Source organism: Strix aluco, chromosome W (genome assembly GCF_031877795.1).
Source record: "Strix aluco isolate bStrAlu1 chromosome W, bStrAlu1.hap1, whole genome shotgun sequence".
NCBI lineage: Eukaryota > Metazoa > Chordata > Aves > Strigiformes > Strigidae > Strix > Strix aluco.
In genome coordinates, this window is record NC_133970.1 from 44,515,435 (window position 1) to 44,531,967 (window position 16,533).

The window sequence follows — 16,533 nt, forward strand, 5'->3', positions numbered from 1 at the left end:
GTTTGCAGAGTTTAAGCAAAAATGTTTTAAACAATACAGTATTTAAACAAAATATTTTGATTCATATAAACAACTTTCTCAAAAAATGCTAAGTAATTTTTCCTGTTGGAGTACCTCTGTAACCAGATTCCTGATTACATATTCCTTCAGATATCCAGTGCCAGTTCAAAATTTCTCAGCTGCAGAGACAGAACAGAATTTTGTCTCCTGAGGATGGCAGTGAGATGGACTCACTCGGGAAGGCCAAGTGTTCTTCCTGCTGCAAAGTGGGGTTCTACTCTCAGCTTGCTCCTATATGATGGTCAGGAGTGGTACCAGTAGCAAGCTCAGGTTTTCAGGATTCTGCTATGGGGAAAACAGGTATCTGCACTGCATCTAGCACTTCCTGAGGATTTTGCTCTTACTGTCAGTTGCTTCCTCTAGCCTATAGCTAGAGCTGTCCCAAAGAGCATCAAGTTATTTTAGAGAGGAAAGGGTGGGAATAGGAGAAGTATTGAGGGAAAAAATGAAGATAATGTGTATTCTCATTCTTCCCTCAGAGTTGCTTTATGGATAAAATGTTGGGGAAAATATTAAGGGGTGACCTTTTTTATTCTCCCTCTAAACTGTATAGCATTATTTCATTGGTTTTTAGATACTTTTCTAGTTTAGTGGTCATTTTTGCAACTGTACATATGTGGACTCATGATTTTCTGCTTTTTAGGTGAAGCTAAAGCTTCCATCATTATTCAGTTAAAAACAGTATGGCAAACAAAAAATAATTCTATTTCAAATATAAGTCCTTTGACAGCATCACGAGTGAAGGATTTTAGAGCAGATGGGAATCGCAGCACTGCAGTTCACCGTGGTTCTCAGGCTAATTAGTTGAACTAAGCAGGTAATAAGGTAACAATTTATTAGCCAAACTATAGTTTTCTTGCATAGGCAAAATCATCCAGAGTTATACGCAATGACACGTCTTCAGTAGCAACAGAACCTTTGCATTTTAGCATTGTTGTGCTTTAGCACCAGCCAGCAACTAAGCACCACACAGCTGCTCACTCACTCCTCCCTGGTGGGATGGGAGAGACAATAGGAAGAGTAAAAGTGAGAAAACTCATGGGTTGAGATAAAAACAGTTAATAATTTAATAATTAAAAAAGCCAAAACAAACAGAAAAGAAATAATAAGATAGGAAAAAAAAAGAGAGAAAAATAAAATCCAAGAAAGACAAGTGATGCAAATGAAAACAATTGCTCACCACCGACTGATGCCCAGTCAGCCCCCGAGCAGCAGTCCGCCCTGTCAACCTCCCCTCTAGTTTTATTGCTGAGCATGACGTCATATGGTCTGGAACATCCCTTTGGTCAGTTGGGGTCAGCTGTCCTGGCTGTGTCCCCTCCCAACTTTTGTGCACCCCCACCCTGCTCACTGGTGGGGTGGGGGTGAGAGGCAGAAAAGGCCTTGACTGTGTGTAAGCACTGCTCAGCAGTAACAAAAACATCCCTGTGTTCTCAACACTGTTTCCAACACAAATCCAAAACATAGCCCTGTACTAGCTACTAGGAAGACAATTAACTGTATCCCAGCCAAAACCAGCACAATCATGTATGCATATAGTCCTTCAATCCAGCTATACATTGTGTTAGTCTTTAGAAGTTCCTATTTAAAAAAAAAAAAAATAAAAGAACAATAACTGCTGCTTTCCTGATTATTGTGTTGTAGCACCTTTTTACTTAGCTGTAATTTCCTGGTTTTACTTGGGTTTTTCACATAAACTAAATACTACCTAATTATCTGCATTTGCTACCTGAGTCTGGGCCCCTCAGTGTTAGCACTTTTTGTGTCTGACTGATATACGCATCTGTATTTTCCACATTTTGTACTCTTACTGACTGCTTACCACTCATATCTATCCACATGCATTTTCATTCATTTATTAAAAGCTCTTGGTACTTCATAAAATAAAGTGAACCTTTTTTTACTAAATATGGGCCATTTTTTTAAAAGGACCTTTTATAAGGAGAAACAGTAGGGTCCAGCAACAAGACTTAGGCAAATAGGATACACTTACCGAGTAATGGCATCTCCATGCTCAACACTGGAGGGAAGTATGCATAGACACATGAGGGTTTTTTGAAAAACACAAAAGGACCTGAAGTTTGGTGGAGGAGAATCATGTCTGAGCTAGGGTGTGACATGAGAAGTGACAGCAACCTGGAGTCCTAACGATGAGTGCATTCACAAATGTCACAAATTCCTGGTCTAGTTTAGTCATGTTCCAGTTTGTCTACAATCTTAATTGCTTGTCTGTGATCCTACAGCTTCATGAGTTCTCATCTAGTACAGTGCAGTAGATGTAGCTGGGTTTTACTAGATGTGCACTTGGTCCCCACAATAGTGCCTAGTGAACATGGTCAGGAGCAGCAGCATAAATTGTCTTTAGGCCATTGTGGAAAGGATGTGGGCACTGCTGTCTTAAGTGCTACATTTTGAGATACACATCTTCAGCATTCTTTATTTTCTGAGATAAAAGTGGCTGGAACTGTACCTCTTCCCCTTCTCATACCTATATATCTCTGGAAATAATCATAATCAGCTTCCTTACTGTGCTTTTGTCTCTTTGTATAATGTCAGCATTACAGTGTTTTTGGAAGTCCTTATTTTGGGATATTGAGAGTTTTTAGCAATCTATTTAGCAAAGTAGATTTTTTAAAAAAAAAAACAATTTAAAATTTCTTCAGTTATTATCTGTATATCTTGGTAGAACACAAATGCTACTGAAAGATGCTAAAGAGTAAAAGGAATATTTTGGTCTCTAATAGGAAATGTAAACAACAGAATTGGGAAAAATATAGTGCCAGTGGTCAGTTTAGCTTGGTCTGGTCCTAACTGTAAGCACAGGTAACATTTGACATAATGTTGAAAGCTAAGCACTCCCCTTTTGCTGGTAAGTGTTATTAATGCTATGCCTTTCATTCTTGAATGGGAGGTTGCCAACATTGCTTTTACTCAAAGGTGATAAAATCTAGGTCTGGGATATGAAGTCAGAATTTGTTACATAACTCATTATCCCTATAAAGAAAGGGGGATGTACCTTTGAAGCCATTTCCCTGTCTTCCCCTCCTCCTTTTTATTCTTCTAGTCAAAGGTGTGCTCACCCACACATCTAATAGACTATTAGTATTAAAAGGAGCTCTTTAAGTTGTGTTTTTGCAGTTGTCATTCATGTTTGACCTTGGATTTGTTTAGTTTGCCTGCCAGGTAGCAGTGCAGTTTTAATGACATGAGTGAAAAATGTGGGTTTAGTCTTAGTCTGAGTATCAGAGTCTGCATCTTTCAAGTGTTACATATAGTACTAAGACTTCCTTAATTGTATGTCATGTCATAGTATTGACAAGACGATGCACTCTTTAAACTTTCCTTGTTCAGAATCTCCATTAATTTTTCCCCTACACCTAATTGTTGTTACGGACTGATCAGGAATAAATTGTCATTTCCCATATGACCTGTAAGGCTTCTTTGCAAGGGAAAACGTACGGAGTGATGGCAAGGGATTATATCAGTAAATGCAGCTGAATTGCTGCAGAAAACAAACTGCAGTCATAAGGGATTGATTGCTGCTATCTTGTTTTTGTCTGACCTATATAAAGAATTTCAGAAGTCTTTCCTAAAACTCTTCTAAATATAATCTACCCTAAAATTGAACATTTTAATTATATAGAAGACAGCAAAAGATGATAATGGACTAAATAGCTTTCTTTAAACTTTTAATCTTTATTCTCTGTAATGTGCAGTTTACATGTTTGCAAATTAGTTATTGAATGAGCAGTGACTAAAGTATAGTATATTATTAAAAATGAATCAAAAATCACAAGATTGTAACAGATTTTAAAAAATAATCAATACAGATTTGTAGCTGGTTTTCCAGCTTGTTCTGAGCTGTTTTGGTACATCTACTTATCCTTTTGCCCTATAGTCTGTGAAATTTGAGACTGCCTGAGAATAGCTGAGATCTTTTTGTGACTTTTCTTAACAGTGCAAAACTATTATGATAAGATCCCAGAAATGGTTAACAACACATGTCACTACAAGAACTTCTGCAAATAAGTATTGTTTAAAAAATTAACATTTCAGATTCAAACAATCTAATGAGAAAGTGATGGTTTTAAAAAATCAAGTTTTGATATTAAGGAAATGTCTAGTGAGGTAGCATAAAGAATGTTTGTATTTTTAAAGAAGACATAGCTTTTGTATTTTGCATATGGTATTCTCTGTAGTAGTTTTCAGGAAATGCACTAATTGTTTATGCCTTCTCTTTTTCTAAAATTTTTAGAAGATATCAGTTGCTAATGCTAAGTGCGTGCCCATGCTTCTCATAAACTAGCAGGCAATGTGCTGCTGAGAGCTGTACAATTGGATTTATTTTTGAATCAATTTCTAGAGGTGAATTAGTTATTCTGGTTGAAATTTGGGAAAATATTTTGGTTTGAGCTCTTTAAATTTTTTTATTTCAATTGCATTCATATTGAGTACATTTCATGTTGCTTTTCTAGTTTGAACAGGTTTTACTAAATATTGCAGTGAATAGTAGAGGCTAAAGCTATAAGTATAGTTTTTCCTCAGCATATCACATCTTTGGATTTCATTGATGGCCAACCTTTTTTATGTTATTGTTTTGTTCACAGGCTTACTGCTCACTCTGTAGAAAACTATTTTTTCTTGTCAGTTTGCATGACAAATGCAGTTCATTAGTGCAATAATTATTTACTACTAGGTGAGAAATTTACTCTTAACAATTTCTCAAAGTGAGCTCTTAGTTTCATATGAGCTTTCTGTTATATTATTTTACTAGAGTTTAAAGCCAAATAAGATTTAGAAAAGGGAGACTTATTTATTTTCTTATCCTCAATGGGAAAAATAATTTTAGTTCTTACTGTTTATCAGCATGTTGCAAAACCTGCTTGATAATTTGATCAAAAATAATGTCAAGGATAAAAAGGAAAATAAGTTGTAAAGCTTCATAATTTTGAAATGGATTGTGATGTATGTTTGCATATATAAATGTTTAATACTCTGGGTTTATTAAACAGGAATGTTTTTGCTCGGTTATTAATTTATTCTTACAATTTCTGTGTCTCCCCTTTGTAACAATCAATGTTGCTATTATATAAGAGTGAAATAGCACTCTGTGGAACAGAGAAATTTTTAGTAACTGAAGCAGCAAGTCAAGATTTTTATTTTTTTTACCTAGGCAGGAATATAAAATACTAGGAGGAGTCTGCAGTATTTGAGATAATCAGAAATTTTGAGATAATCTGGATGATAATGAGAAAAACAAAAAAGGGTTTTGAGGTCTGATATGATAACATTAGTAAGGTGTCCATAGCAGGTGTTACTAGATGTAGCTATGTGAAATGAGATTGAATGTTGATGTATGTGCTAACCAAGCAGTAGGTTAGCAGCTGAATTGCTTTAACCTGAGGTTGTATCTGGAGAATGACGTGAGCAGAAGGCAGGTACGTATTGAAAACAAAACAAGAAAGTTGTATCATAGCTCATCTGTGAAGAATAAAATCAGAAAGAAGGACGGACCTGCAAGAAGAGATACTTGATAAATACACAGTGGGAGGGAAACAGATAGTTTCACTCATATAAGCTCAAAAGAATAATTGCAGTGCTAAAAATTGGTTTTCCTCCATTGTGACATAGTGACACTGAGACATAGGCAAAGATATTTTGGCGATATGTTGCCCCTTACATGAACTTGTGCTTCCTGTGTGAGATCATTGTAGCCAAAGTGACTTGATTCTTCTGTAGTGTCTCTCCCTCGATTATGGCTATTGATGGGCTTTGTCATATTTGTTTTGCTGAGTGGAAGATCTCGTTATAGTATATATCATGATTTTATAGTTACATTGCTATTTGTAGGCTTAATCTCTAATTTACCATCTCATTTTGTTGTTTCCCCTTTCTCCCTTTGATGTGACTGGATTTTGCAGGTATTTAGTCCCTGTGATAGATAAACTGAGGATGTAATCTCAGGTACTTAAGTGAGAGGGATATTTATAGTGCACATGTTTGCACTAAGTGTTTATCTTCACAAGGGACTCTGAAGGAAACTAAAGCTGTGGACTGAAGTTGTGGCTTTTAGAACGTACATAGACCTGTCTGGATAAGCTGGCTTTAAAAAAGTGGCCTAAAGTGAGTCTTAACAAAGTGTCTGGATAAAATATGAAATATAACTTAGAGTACACAGCAGTTTTGTGCCATGTCATGTAGCTCTCATCTCTAAGATTTCCTAGGCTTCTCTAGAATTGATAGCAGGGTGTGCTTTGCCAGAGTGCAGGAGGCACCACGGCAATGTATCCAGGCTCTGCCCTCCAGATTTCCCATGTTCTCCCTCTCTGCTGTGTTACTGGAGTGTATTTGTATTAAGAGCAGTTTTGCTCTGTGTGGTGGGTTGACCCTGGCTGGATGCCAGGTGTCCACCAAAGCCCCTCTATCACTCCCCTCCTCAGCTGGACAGAGGAGAGAAAATATAATGAAAGGCTCGTGGGTTGAGATAAGGACAGGGAGATCACTCAGCAATTACCGTCACAGGCAAACCAGACTTGACTCAGGTAAATTAATATAATTTATTGCCAATCAAACCAGAATAGGGTAATGAGAAATAAAACCAAATTTTAAAACACCTTCCCCCCTCCTCCTTTCTTCCTCAGCTCAACTTCACTCCCAATTTTCTCTACCCCCCCCATCCGGAGTGGTGCAGTGGGATGGGGAATGGGGGTTGCAGTCAGTTCATCACACATTGTCTCTGCTGCTCCTTCCTCCTCACTCTCTTCCCCTGCTACCGCATGGGGTCTCTCCCATGGGAGACAGTCCTCCATGAACTTCTCCAGCGTGGGTCCCCAGCATGGTCACATGTCCTGCCAGGAACCTGCTCCAGCACGGGCTCTCCACGGGGTCACAGCCTCCTTCGGGCACATTCCCCTGCTCTGGCGTGGGGTCCTCTTTGGGCTGCAGGTGGAGATCTGCTCCACCGTTACCCTCCCCGGGCTGCAGGTGGAGATCTGCTCCACCGTTACCCTCCCCGGGCTGCAGGTGGAGATCTGCTCCACCGTTACCCTCCCCGGGCTGCAGGTGGAGATCTGCTCCACCGTTACCCTCCCTGGGCTGCAGGGGCACGGCTGCCTCACCATGGGCTGTGTAATAAAACATATATGGTATTTGTTATTCAAATCTCAAGGGGAAAAAGAAGTTGTAGTCAGGATGTTGTGGCCGAACAGTTTTGTAATTCTCTTATGTAAATAAGAAATAAGATATATGTATATAGTTTCTATTGTTAAAATCAGTTGTTAGAAGGGAGCTAAAATGGCCCCCATCTTCAAGCCACTACAGAAACCCCTGTGCTGAGTCATCCCCCCTTCTGTGACGGAAACCTGAGAAAAGCCCGTGAAAACCTGAGAAAAGCCCGGGAAAACTTGTTTACACCTTTGCAGACCCCTCAGGGTACGCCCATCATGAATATGGATGAAGCCTACACTAGAAAGGGACTCGGTTCTGCCGGGTCAGGTGTGTGTCCTGGTAGAGCAGAGACTCCCGGCACACCCAGCGCTGTTTTGCTCACTCGCCGCTTGCTAATAAATTTATTATTGATCACTAAAAATTGAGAAGTGGTTATTTCCCACTAAATTACAATTAATCAATAACAGGCTGCACCAGGGGCTGCAGGGGAATCTCTGCTCTGGCACCTGGAGCACCTCCTCCCCCTCCTTCTTCACTGACCTTGGGGTATGCAGAGTTGTTTCTCTCACATATTCTCACTTCTCTCTTCTGGCTGCCATTGTGCAGCAGTTTTTTCCCCTTCTGAAATATGTTATCCCAGAGGTGCTACCACAGTTTCTGATGGGATTGGACTTGGCCAGCAGCAGGTACATCTTGGAGCTGGCTGGCATTGGCTCTATAGGACGTGGGGACAGCTTCTCACAGACGCCACCCCCTGCTACCAAAACCTTGCTGTGCAAACCCAATGCACTCTGCAGACAAAGATAGAACAGTGTAAATGTTGCTATTGATTTAATAAAACACTTTGGGTTCTGGCTGGAAGATAAAGGATTTGCAGATAAAGCAATAGTACTGTTACAAATAGGTGTGCTTTATTCTAAAAGTTATGTCTAACTTAGCTAAAACTCTTTTGAGCTCTCCTAGTTAAAACCAGTAGTTTTGTTTTTTTTAAAAAAAAAAGGCAAAACAAAACAAAAAAACAAAACCACATCAGTGGTTGCAAACTAAGGTCTAGGTTTTCTAGAAATAAATCATTATTTCCTTTTTAGCAATACTTCTGAAGCACAGATAAAATGGCTTCCTGTATCCATGGCAACCTGACTTTAACCACTTCTTTCTTAGTTTCCTGAGTGAACAGTTGCAAATCTTGGGGCAAAATGTGAGAGCTCTAGTTTCTCAGATGGCTGTAGTCACCTTAGTCCAACAAACTGCAAAATGGCAAAATAACAGAAATAATGAACTTCAGATTTGGGGTAAGGAATTGTTTTTATTTATTTGGAATATAACTCAGCTTTATAAAAGTAAAATTCAAATTATAAATGAGCCATCAGTGAAAGGAAACTTGTTTTCAGTTGGCATTTCTATTTGAATGCTACTGAAACATTTCCTAGTAATTTTAAACTGTAAAAAATAGTTAATAACCAGTATTTTGAATTTACTAGAAGCTGTTATTTTGGCAGCTTAGTTGCTTTTATGCTGTAACCAGTTAAATGTACTGCCAACCTAGCAAGAAAATATTTGTTTCACTATTCATTTACTTTGAAAATTTTTTCAGTGTAGTTCAGACTTATGATTTTTAAGTTTTATTTTGAAACTGCTTATTTGGCATGAAAGGAGAATATATAAAATACCAATCTTGAAAGCTATGCTTATTTTTTTTTTTAAAGACTGTAAAAGTAGAATCTTTAAAGTTTCAAATGAATAATATTTATAATATTTTTTTATATCTCTACTAGCAAAGTCAGAGATGAATGAGAAGGCAAAAGACAGGGATATGTGTGGTCTGCAAAGATCTCCACCCTGCCCAGGAGCATTCTTGTATATCCTTATTGTTTTCTCTTGTTGCTGCTCCAGAAGGAGGTTCTTGGCTGTCCAGCTGTTTGCCAGCTCTGCATGGGGAGACAAGTTAACTATTGTAACTTAGGGCTTTTGAGCATCTTGCAGAACTTTCCTAAAACTACAATTCTTGTACACCTCAGTGGGAATAACGCTTACTTATGAAGACAAACACTATAACTCTGAATGTCCCCCCCCTTCCTACTTCTTCCCCAGCTTTCTATGCTGAGCATGTTGTCATATGGTCTGGAACATCCCTTTGGTCAGTTGGGGTCAGCTGTCCCAGCTGTGTCCCCTCCCAACTCCTTCTGCACCTCCAGTCTACTCGCTGGTGGGGTGGCATGAGAGGCAGAAAAGGCCTTGACTGTGTAAGCACTGCTCAGCAAGAACTAAAACATCTCTGTATTGTCAACACTGTTTCCAGCACAAATCCAAATACTAGCTACTATGAATAAAATTAACTCTATCCCAGCCAAACCCTGCACAATCTGCTAACCTGTTGCCTTATGAAGAAAATGCTGCTGAAATTGCGTCACAGGCAACTACAGTATTATCAGCATTACCAGTGCAAATACCAGCACAGATTATACTTGTTAACAGAATCATAGAAGAAAAAGGTTTATTTCCAACAGATACTGCTCCTGTATCATTAAAGACATCCCTATTTTGTACACAACAGGTTGGAAAGCTGAATCAGGCTTTTGACATTTTATTAGCCTTTTTTGTTCTGGCTTGTGCTGTGATCCTGTTCTTAACCTGTAAAATTATTTGGTTTATGCAGAAACTAAAGGTGCTGGAAAACTATGGGGAAAGAGAAGAGAATATTATGGGTTTTATCAGCTTGGCAGATACAACAAAACTGACCCATTGCAGTCTCTAACTCAGAATTCAATGGGACATTCAGAACTGGACTAAATTAGGCTTCTCAATCGAACAGCATCTGAAAGTCAGGCACAGGTCATATTGTTTGAACATTCATCATTAATTTATCTCATTTGATTTGATGTTAACTTAATTGTGATCTGAAATGTCAGGAAATCAAGGACTCTGTTTTCTAAAATTCCTTCACTTCAGAAATAATGGACTTAAATTTCAGTGGAAGCCAGTTAACTGAATTTTCATGAGTACTTATGCTGCTGTGCCTGTATAAGAGGATTTTTGGGAGTGGGCAAATCTTGAGACTGAACAAGCCCAATTCTCAAAGAAGTCTGACAGGGTACAGGTCTGTTGTTTTAGGCTCTCTACAGAAGAGCATGGTGTGCCCCTTCCACTGACAAGCTGCTGTAGGAGTTGTTTGCCAGGCACGAATCTCAATATCTGTAGCGGTGGAGTGTGAAAGGAAATTGATGCTGTCAGAGCTGTCTGTGCAAGCAAAGACTTGGGGCAGTTAGAAGCCATCTTTTGGAGAGAGGTCATCCTCTAATATCCAACTTGTCAACAATTTCAATTAGACTGTAATAAGGATAGAGAGATTCATTATGCAGTTGTGGGGAAATGCCTTTATTTTGCAGTTAGTAGGTTTTATATTTAAACGTTTGCACTAGGAAACAGATCCTTTCATGTACGTGTGGTTCATATGTCTAACTATTAAAATCATTAGAAAATACATTAGAAGACTCAACTGAGTCTGCCCTTATGAAGCAAAATGGCATGTAAGCTTCCATTTAGTCACCAGTCCCTTACTAGATTCCCATTCATAATATTTATCAGGTTTATGGTCAGCTATATGATTCCCCTGGAAATGTCTTAGCTGCTTCATTACTGGTTTGTAGGAGCTCCTTAGAGCTGTGCAGCTCCTAAGGGGGGGAAAATAATTCATTTACATTGCTCACAGTATGTGTAAATTAATCTCCATTTCTCCTGTTCCACCTCTTCCCCTGGCTAATGAAATAAGAATAAAGAATTAATTAGTCTTTTTAAAATCTTTTTTGGTGTTTACTGCTTTTCATCCTGGTGAATGTAGAAAAGCAGAAAATATTTTCTCCTCTTCCTTTTAACATCTAAAAAAGTATGTTTTCCCATGCAGAATTTTTCCTCCCTTTCTGATAGGCTGAAGAAGATGCATGACAGACATGGGGACTATTTTATTGAAGTACCCCTAAAAATTTATCATGATATATATTTTATTAAGCTGATGATAAAAATTTATTTACAGTGGCTATCTATGTAAATGAAATCCAAATTGTGAATTTTTGCATAAAATCTCAAAATAACAAAAATGGTGGATAGGTGCATGTGTTGGAAATAGAATGAGAAAAAACATATATCACTTTTTTCAGAACAGATGTGGTCTGTTTTTTCTTTTGCAAAGCTTTTATTCTTTTATCTGACAAATTATGCAAACTTTGAAATAAAAGGGTTGAGATTATTCATGTAGAAGCTGCCCTAAATGTTTGCTACATTTTGTTTTCATAATAGTCAAGTTGAATTTTATTTATAGATGGCATAAAAGATCCTTTCTTTAATAAAAAATAACATTAATATGTGTTAATTGCATCTTTGAAACTGGATCCTGGAGTGATTTAGATCCTAGCAAGTTTATAGAAGTTATAAACCTCTAATTCTGGGCCTGTCTTTTTTGATAATTTTTGCTGCATACCAAATGAGATTTTGTCCCAATAACTTAGGGAAACTGGATAGTTATAAAACCAGTTATAACTTTACGCTGTTGTTTGTTCTGTTGCTGATTTGGATTATATGCAGTTCAAGGGGGGAACTGCTTAAATACTGCCTTACTCCTGAGTTAAATTTTAGTATGGACAGTATTAATGACTTGCGGAAACACGACTCCCCAACCTATAAGGTTATAAAGTAGGTATGTTTATTCAGCGCTGAGACGCACGGGGGATCGCTCCACCACAAACGTGCGCATCTCTCGTGGCACCTTGTCTTGGCTTTATGCTACAAAGCATCACATATTCATAATACGCCTATACATATGCATGACCTATCCCCGCTTCGTATTATAATGAGCCTGAAAGTCTTTTTCATATGTTCCGCCCCGGTCTCCTCCTAGTCGCGTCTGCGCAGTGTGTCCAGGTGGTCGTGGGCTGGGGTCGCAGAGATGAAGTAGCTCCTCTTCCTCACTGTTGAACTTTTTACCTCGGTTCCTTGCGCAGTCTCTGTAGCCTCCTGGACTCGGGCCGGACCATAGGGTTGGTTTTGACCAGTTTTTAGGGCTGTCTTCCTATTCCATCAGGAAGCGTTCCCTCACAGCTTCCATTAATCAAGGTTTCCATATTGTTCTGCTCTCTGGCCCATCGACTATGATCTGTTATCCTATTCAATCTTAGTTATCTTTTAACTAATGGGCCTCTAGCCCCCAGCCTGATCTCTAAGTCTTCCATCTTTATCTCTAAACTAAGTTATACCTTCATTTCTTGAGTGTCTAATTTCTATATCCTATTTTAATTTCCTAGCTCCTCATCTCATTAACTGTTCTGTTGTTTTGAAACCAAAGTTCATCTAAATAGAATGTACCCGTCTTTTCTGAATCTACTCATATGACTTTCCAATGTATTGCTTGAAACAAGCAGGCTAATTTTAGACTTTTAAAAAGATATTATGTTGACTTGCATGGCTCTCTATTCCTCTTCTATGAAAATAAGACCCAATGTGTTTTCTATTGCCATTGAACTTTTAATATAGGTTTGGGTTGGTGGTTTGTTTTTTTTTTTCCAAAGCACAGTGAGCATATGCTGTCTTTTATTTTTTTTCCCAGCATGTGTCTTATATTCTGAAAATAGTTGCATTGTTTAATGATTCCATACTTGGTAAACGTTTCTGTGAGTCTTTGGTAGGACGAAACTTCATGTACCATTTAAAGGGAAAAAGAAGAAGGAGGAGAAAAGAGATGATGATATCTTTACTGAAAGCTGCAGGCAACAGTTACTACATTCTGTAGTGTTGCTTTCCTCAAAAAAAGAAAAATTAGCATGAAATTTCTGTCTTTCACCAAAGTAAAATATTGTTCCTCATTTATGCCATAAAGTAAAAATATCCTCTCCAAGTAAAGAAATTAGTGATTTTTCTATGTGCTTTGGAGCTAACTATCTAGAACAGTATTTTGGGTCTTCAACTATTGTCCTCAATTTCTTCTGGAAATATCACGGATCATTGGAAACACAAGTTACTCAAATGGGCCTCCTTGTGCCTTCTTCCTATCAATCTGCAAGCCTGAAAAAAACCCGCAGAGTTAAGGAGCACTATGCCTACAATATTTATTTACATGTTGGTTAATTAAAGTAACCCCCCCGAATAGATTGACCGTAATTAGCCCTGCAGCAGATGAAAAGGCTATGCCTTCACTGGGTCAAACACCTTTCTTCTCTGTCATGGTTGGGGAGATCATGGTTCTATGCCCTTCTTACCCTACAGGCATGTAAATTCTCAAGGCAGGGGCAAGTGCCTAATGTAAATGTTTAGTGTTGCTTTGGGTGTTGTGGGGGTATTCAGTCTGGCCTTCAGCTCATGCTGGGGAAAGGTGCTTATCTCTTTTAACTCTGAGTGATACCTACCATCCCTTTTCAGTTATCTTAAATACTCTACTGTTTCAAATGGCAGGAGGTGGTTGTGTTTAAGCAGAGAAATCCTACCCCCACATTTCTAACTAGTCAGGGAAATTGCTTTTGTGCTGAACTGGGTGCAGACATTTTTCACCCTCTATGGGGAGTCATTCAACTGCTTAGGAGGGTGAAGAAATACCTGTAAGGCTGAACAGAGAAAACAAGAGGGAAGTATACCATCTTTACAAGCTGCCCTGTGCTCAAGGGTTTGTGTGTATGTCCTGGTTTAACCAGGACAGGGTTAAGTTTCCCCAGCAGTGGGGGGGAGCTCTAGCCGGGTTATTCAGATACCATGCTGACGTCACATCCTGGCAGGTCACATTTCCTGGCGCGGGAGCGCGGTGCACTCGTGGTTTTGTACATCGTGCTTCAAACTGCTGTATTTGGTAGCTATTTTGCTCTGTTCATTGCTATCACTATTATTGTTATTGTTGTTGTTGGTTGTGTTGCTATTGCACTGTTGTATTAAACCTTTCCTTATTTCGGTCTTGGGGCTTTGTATTTCACTCCCTTTGTGGGGGAGGGGCAGCGGCCGCGTGGTCTCAGACCCCGGCAGGGGCTAAACCACCACAGTGTAGATTTTGCATTGAATAGTGATGGAAGAAAATGTGTAAATGTATTAGGAATAGAAGGCAGTACCCTGACTCTCCCTGTTCACAGGAGCATGCCTTCCCCACCCAGTTCTTGAGTCCTGTGCTAATGTATTTTTTCTTTTATTCAATTTGAAATTATTTTCAGGTTTTCAACAGTGGCATATAAGGTTTAATTCTATTAAAGGAAAAACAGTTTCAAAGTTAATGTTTCTTGCATATTTCTGAAAACTTTAAGCCATCTGTGTAATTAAAAAAAAATGAATTAGCTGCTTGATAGCATTCTCAGCTAAGCAGTAAGCAATGCAAATACTGCTTAGTAAATGTGCTCTACAGTTACTGAGCAAATTTCCTGTTTAGTTTCTTTAGCTAAGTCACTTTCCTATTCTTTTCCAGTGTTATCCAAGATAAATTTTGTGGTATCATCAACATTTCAGTGGAAGGGCTGCATGATGTTATGACTGAAGATACTGAAACAGGAACATACAAAGAGTAAGTGGAAAATCTAATTAATTTTTGTGTCTTTGACAGCAGTAGTACTTTTATATATGTAGTCTTTTGATTGGAAGAATCTGTAGGCAGTTGAGACATGCTCATAAGCATTCTGTTTTTACAATAGTGGATGTTTTAGGAAGATAGGAAATTCTTGGTCTTAAGAAAAAGAATTGCAATGGGGGAAGGGAGGGCTTAAAATGACAATATAACTTTTTATATTGTTCATTAAGTTATCTACTAAATGAGGTCTTAAAATGTTCATATGCTTAGCTTTGCTTTTTGCTCACTGGACTATTTTATATCTAAAATTGCAATTCAACAGGCTTATAAGTTGATAGGTGGTAGCTCAGAGTTTCTTTGAATATGTCATCTGGAGTTTAACCAAGATCTTTTCCTAAATGCCTTGGCTTCATTGAGTGTACCTAGTGTACGGTACTTCATGGCCTGGAGAACTTGGAAACCTATTTCACAAGAACAATTCTCCCCCTTCAGTTGTTCCACTTAACATACCTGCTGCTATAGGGTATACCTCAAAAGGCTGTTTCCAGAGCCAGGAGCAAGGGTTTATTTATGGCAGGAAGGGGTGGTGGATGTCAGGGTGCTCAGAGTGCACTGCCACCCAGAACCATACTCATTTGTCTCCTACTGATTCCTGAGTTATTGGTGGTATTACATCAAAGCTGGAGAAGTTAAAAAAGTACTGAATAATAAGTATTTTTGACAGATATCTTAATGTTGTTTTTTTCTCTGTAATGATTACACAGTTCTAGAATGATGGAGAGTTGTAAGGCAGAAAAAACAGGTGCTCTGCAGGGTGTCCCTACAGACATAATATAGTCTAATAACAGTATTTACTGGGTGCTAAGAATCAAACATTTCCTAACTTTCATATAATTACCTGGTGATGGAACAGACTGTATCTGGACTAATTAATTAATTGCTTAAGGGGATGTTTGCTGGCACTGAAGCCAGCTGGCACAGAACAGTCTGCATGCAAGCTATTAAGTTCTCTTCCTGTTGTCCCTCAAACAGGGTTTGTTACCTGGTGTGCAAAAGTCAATCTCACACACAGAGCTGATATATCAGTTTATTCCATAGTTGTGCAAAGATGGGTGCTAGGTGGTAATTCCACAAAGCTGGCACACCACACAAGAACTTTAAGGTATTTATACACTTCATACTACATGAATAAACATCTACTATAATGACCATTGGTTAGTTTTTTATCACTTTATCTCTCATTGGTTGATAACATGCCTCCTCTCTATTTAAAGTTGCAGTGTCTTTTAATTTTTCTGCACAAGCCCAAAGGGTGAGGGTCTTTATTTGGGCAGGGGTCTTCAGAGCAGGGGGTGTGACTTTTACTATTATAATGAGGATAGTTCCTCCAATGGTCACTCTAATCTCTAACTAAGCTCACTTACAGTATACAATTTCAACCAGCTTCCATATTTCAGGATCTTCAAGGACAGTAGCTCCTGATTAGAAGTTCCTCACTAAATCATTGCTAACAGTTTAAAGAACAGACTGACCTAACTGATACGTCCTCTATGTCCTTGTACTTGATGAGAAACATTTGTATGGGCCACACTCCTCCTAAACTGGTGGCCTGCACACAAGTGTGTGCTGAGAATGGTCCATACTAATGCTAAACCTGAACTATGCCCAAGAATTGCTTGCAAAGGTACTTTTTTTTTTTCTTCCCCTAACTATTTATCAGTATTTAATTCACAAGTCTGGAAATGTGCTTTGGCACTGTGTTTTATTACTATTGGAAACAA

At 38.5% G+C, this 16,533-nt stretch overlaps 1 protein-coding gene across 5 annotated transcripts in view; it reads left to right on the plus strand.

The window, feature by feature from the left end:
• LOC141917766 (importin-11-like) overlaps window positions 1–16,533 on the plus strand; it is a 167,007-nt gene that overhangs the window by 123,817 nt on the left and 26,657 nt on the right. For 4 of the 5 annotated variants that reach the window (XM_074811212.1, XM_074811214.1, XM_074811213.1 and 1 more), the window contains exon 29: window positions 14,654–14,749. In XM_074811212.1, the coding sequence (XP_074667313.1) occupies window positions 14,654–14,749 (96 nt within the window). Of the gene's footprint in view, window positions 1–150; window positions 418–14,653; window positions 14,750–16,533 lie in introns of those variants that run through there. The other variant, XM_074811216.1, reaches the window with a different exon arrangement.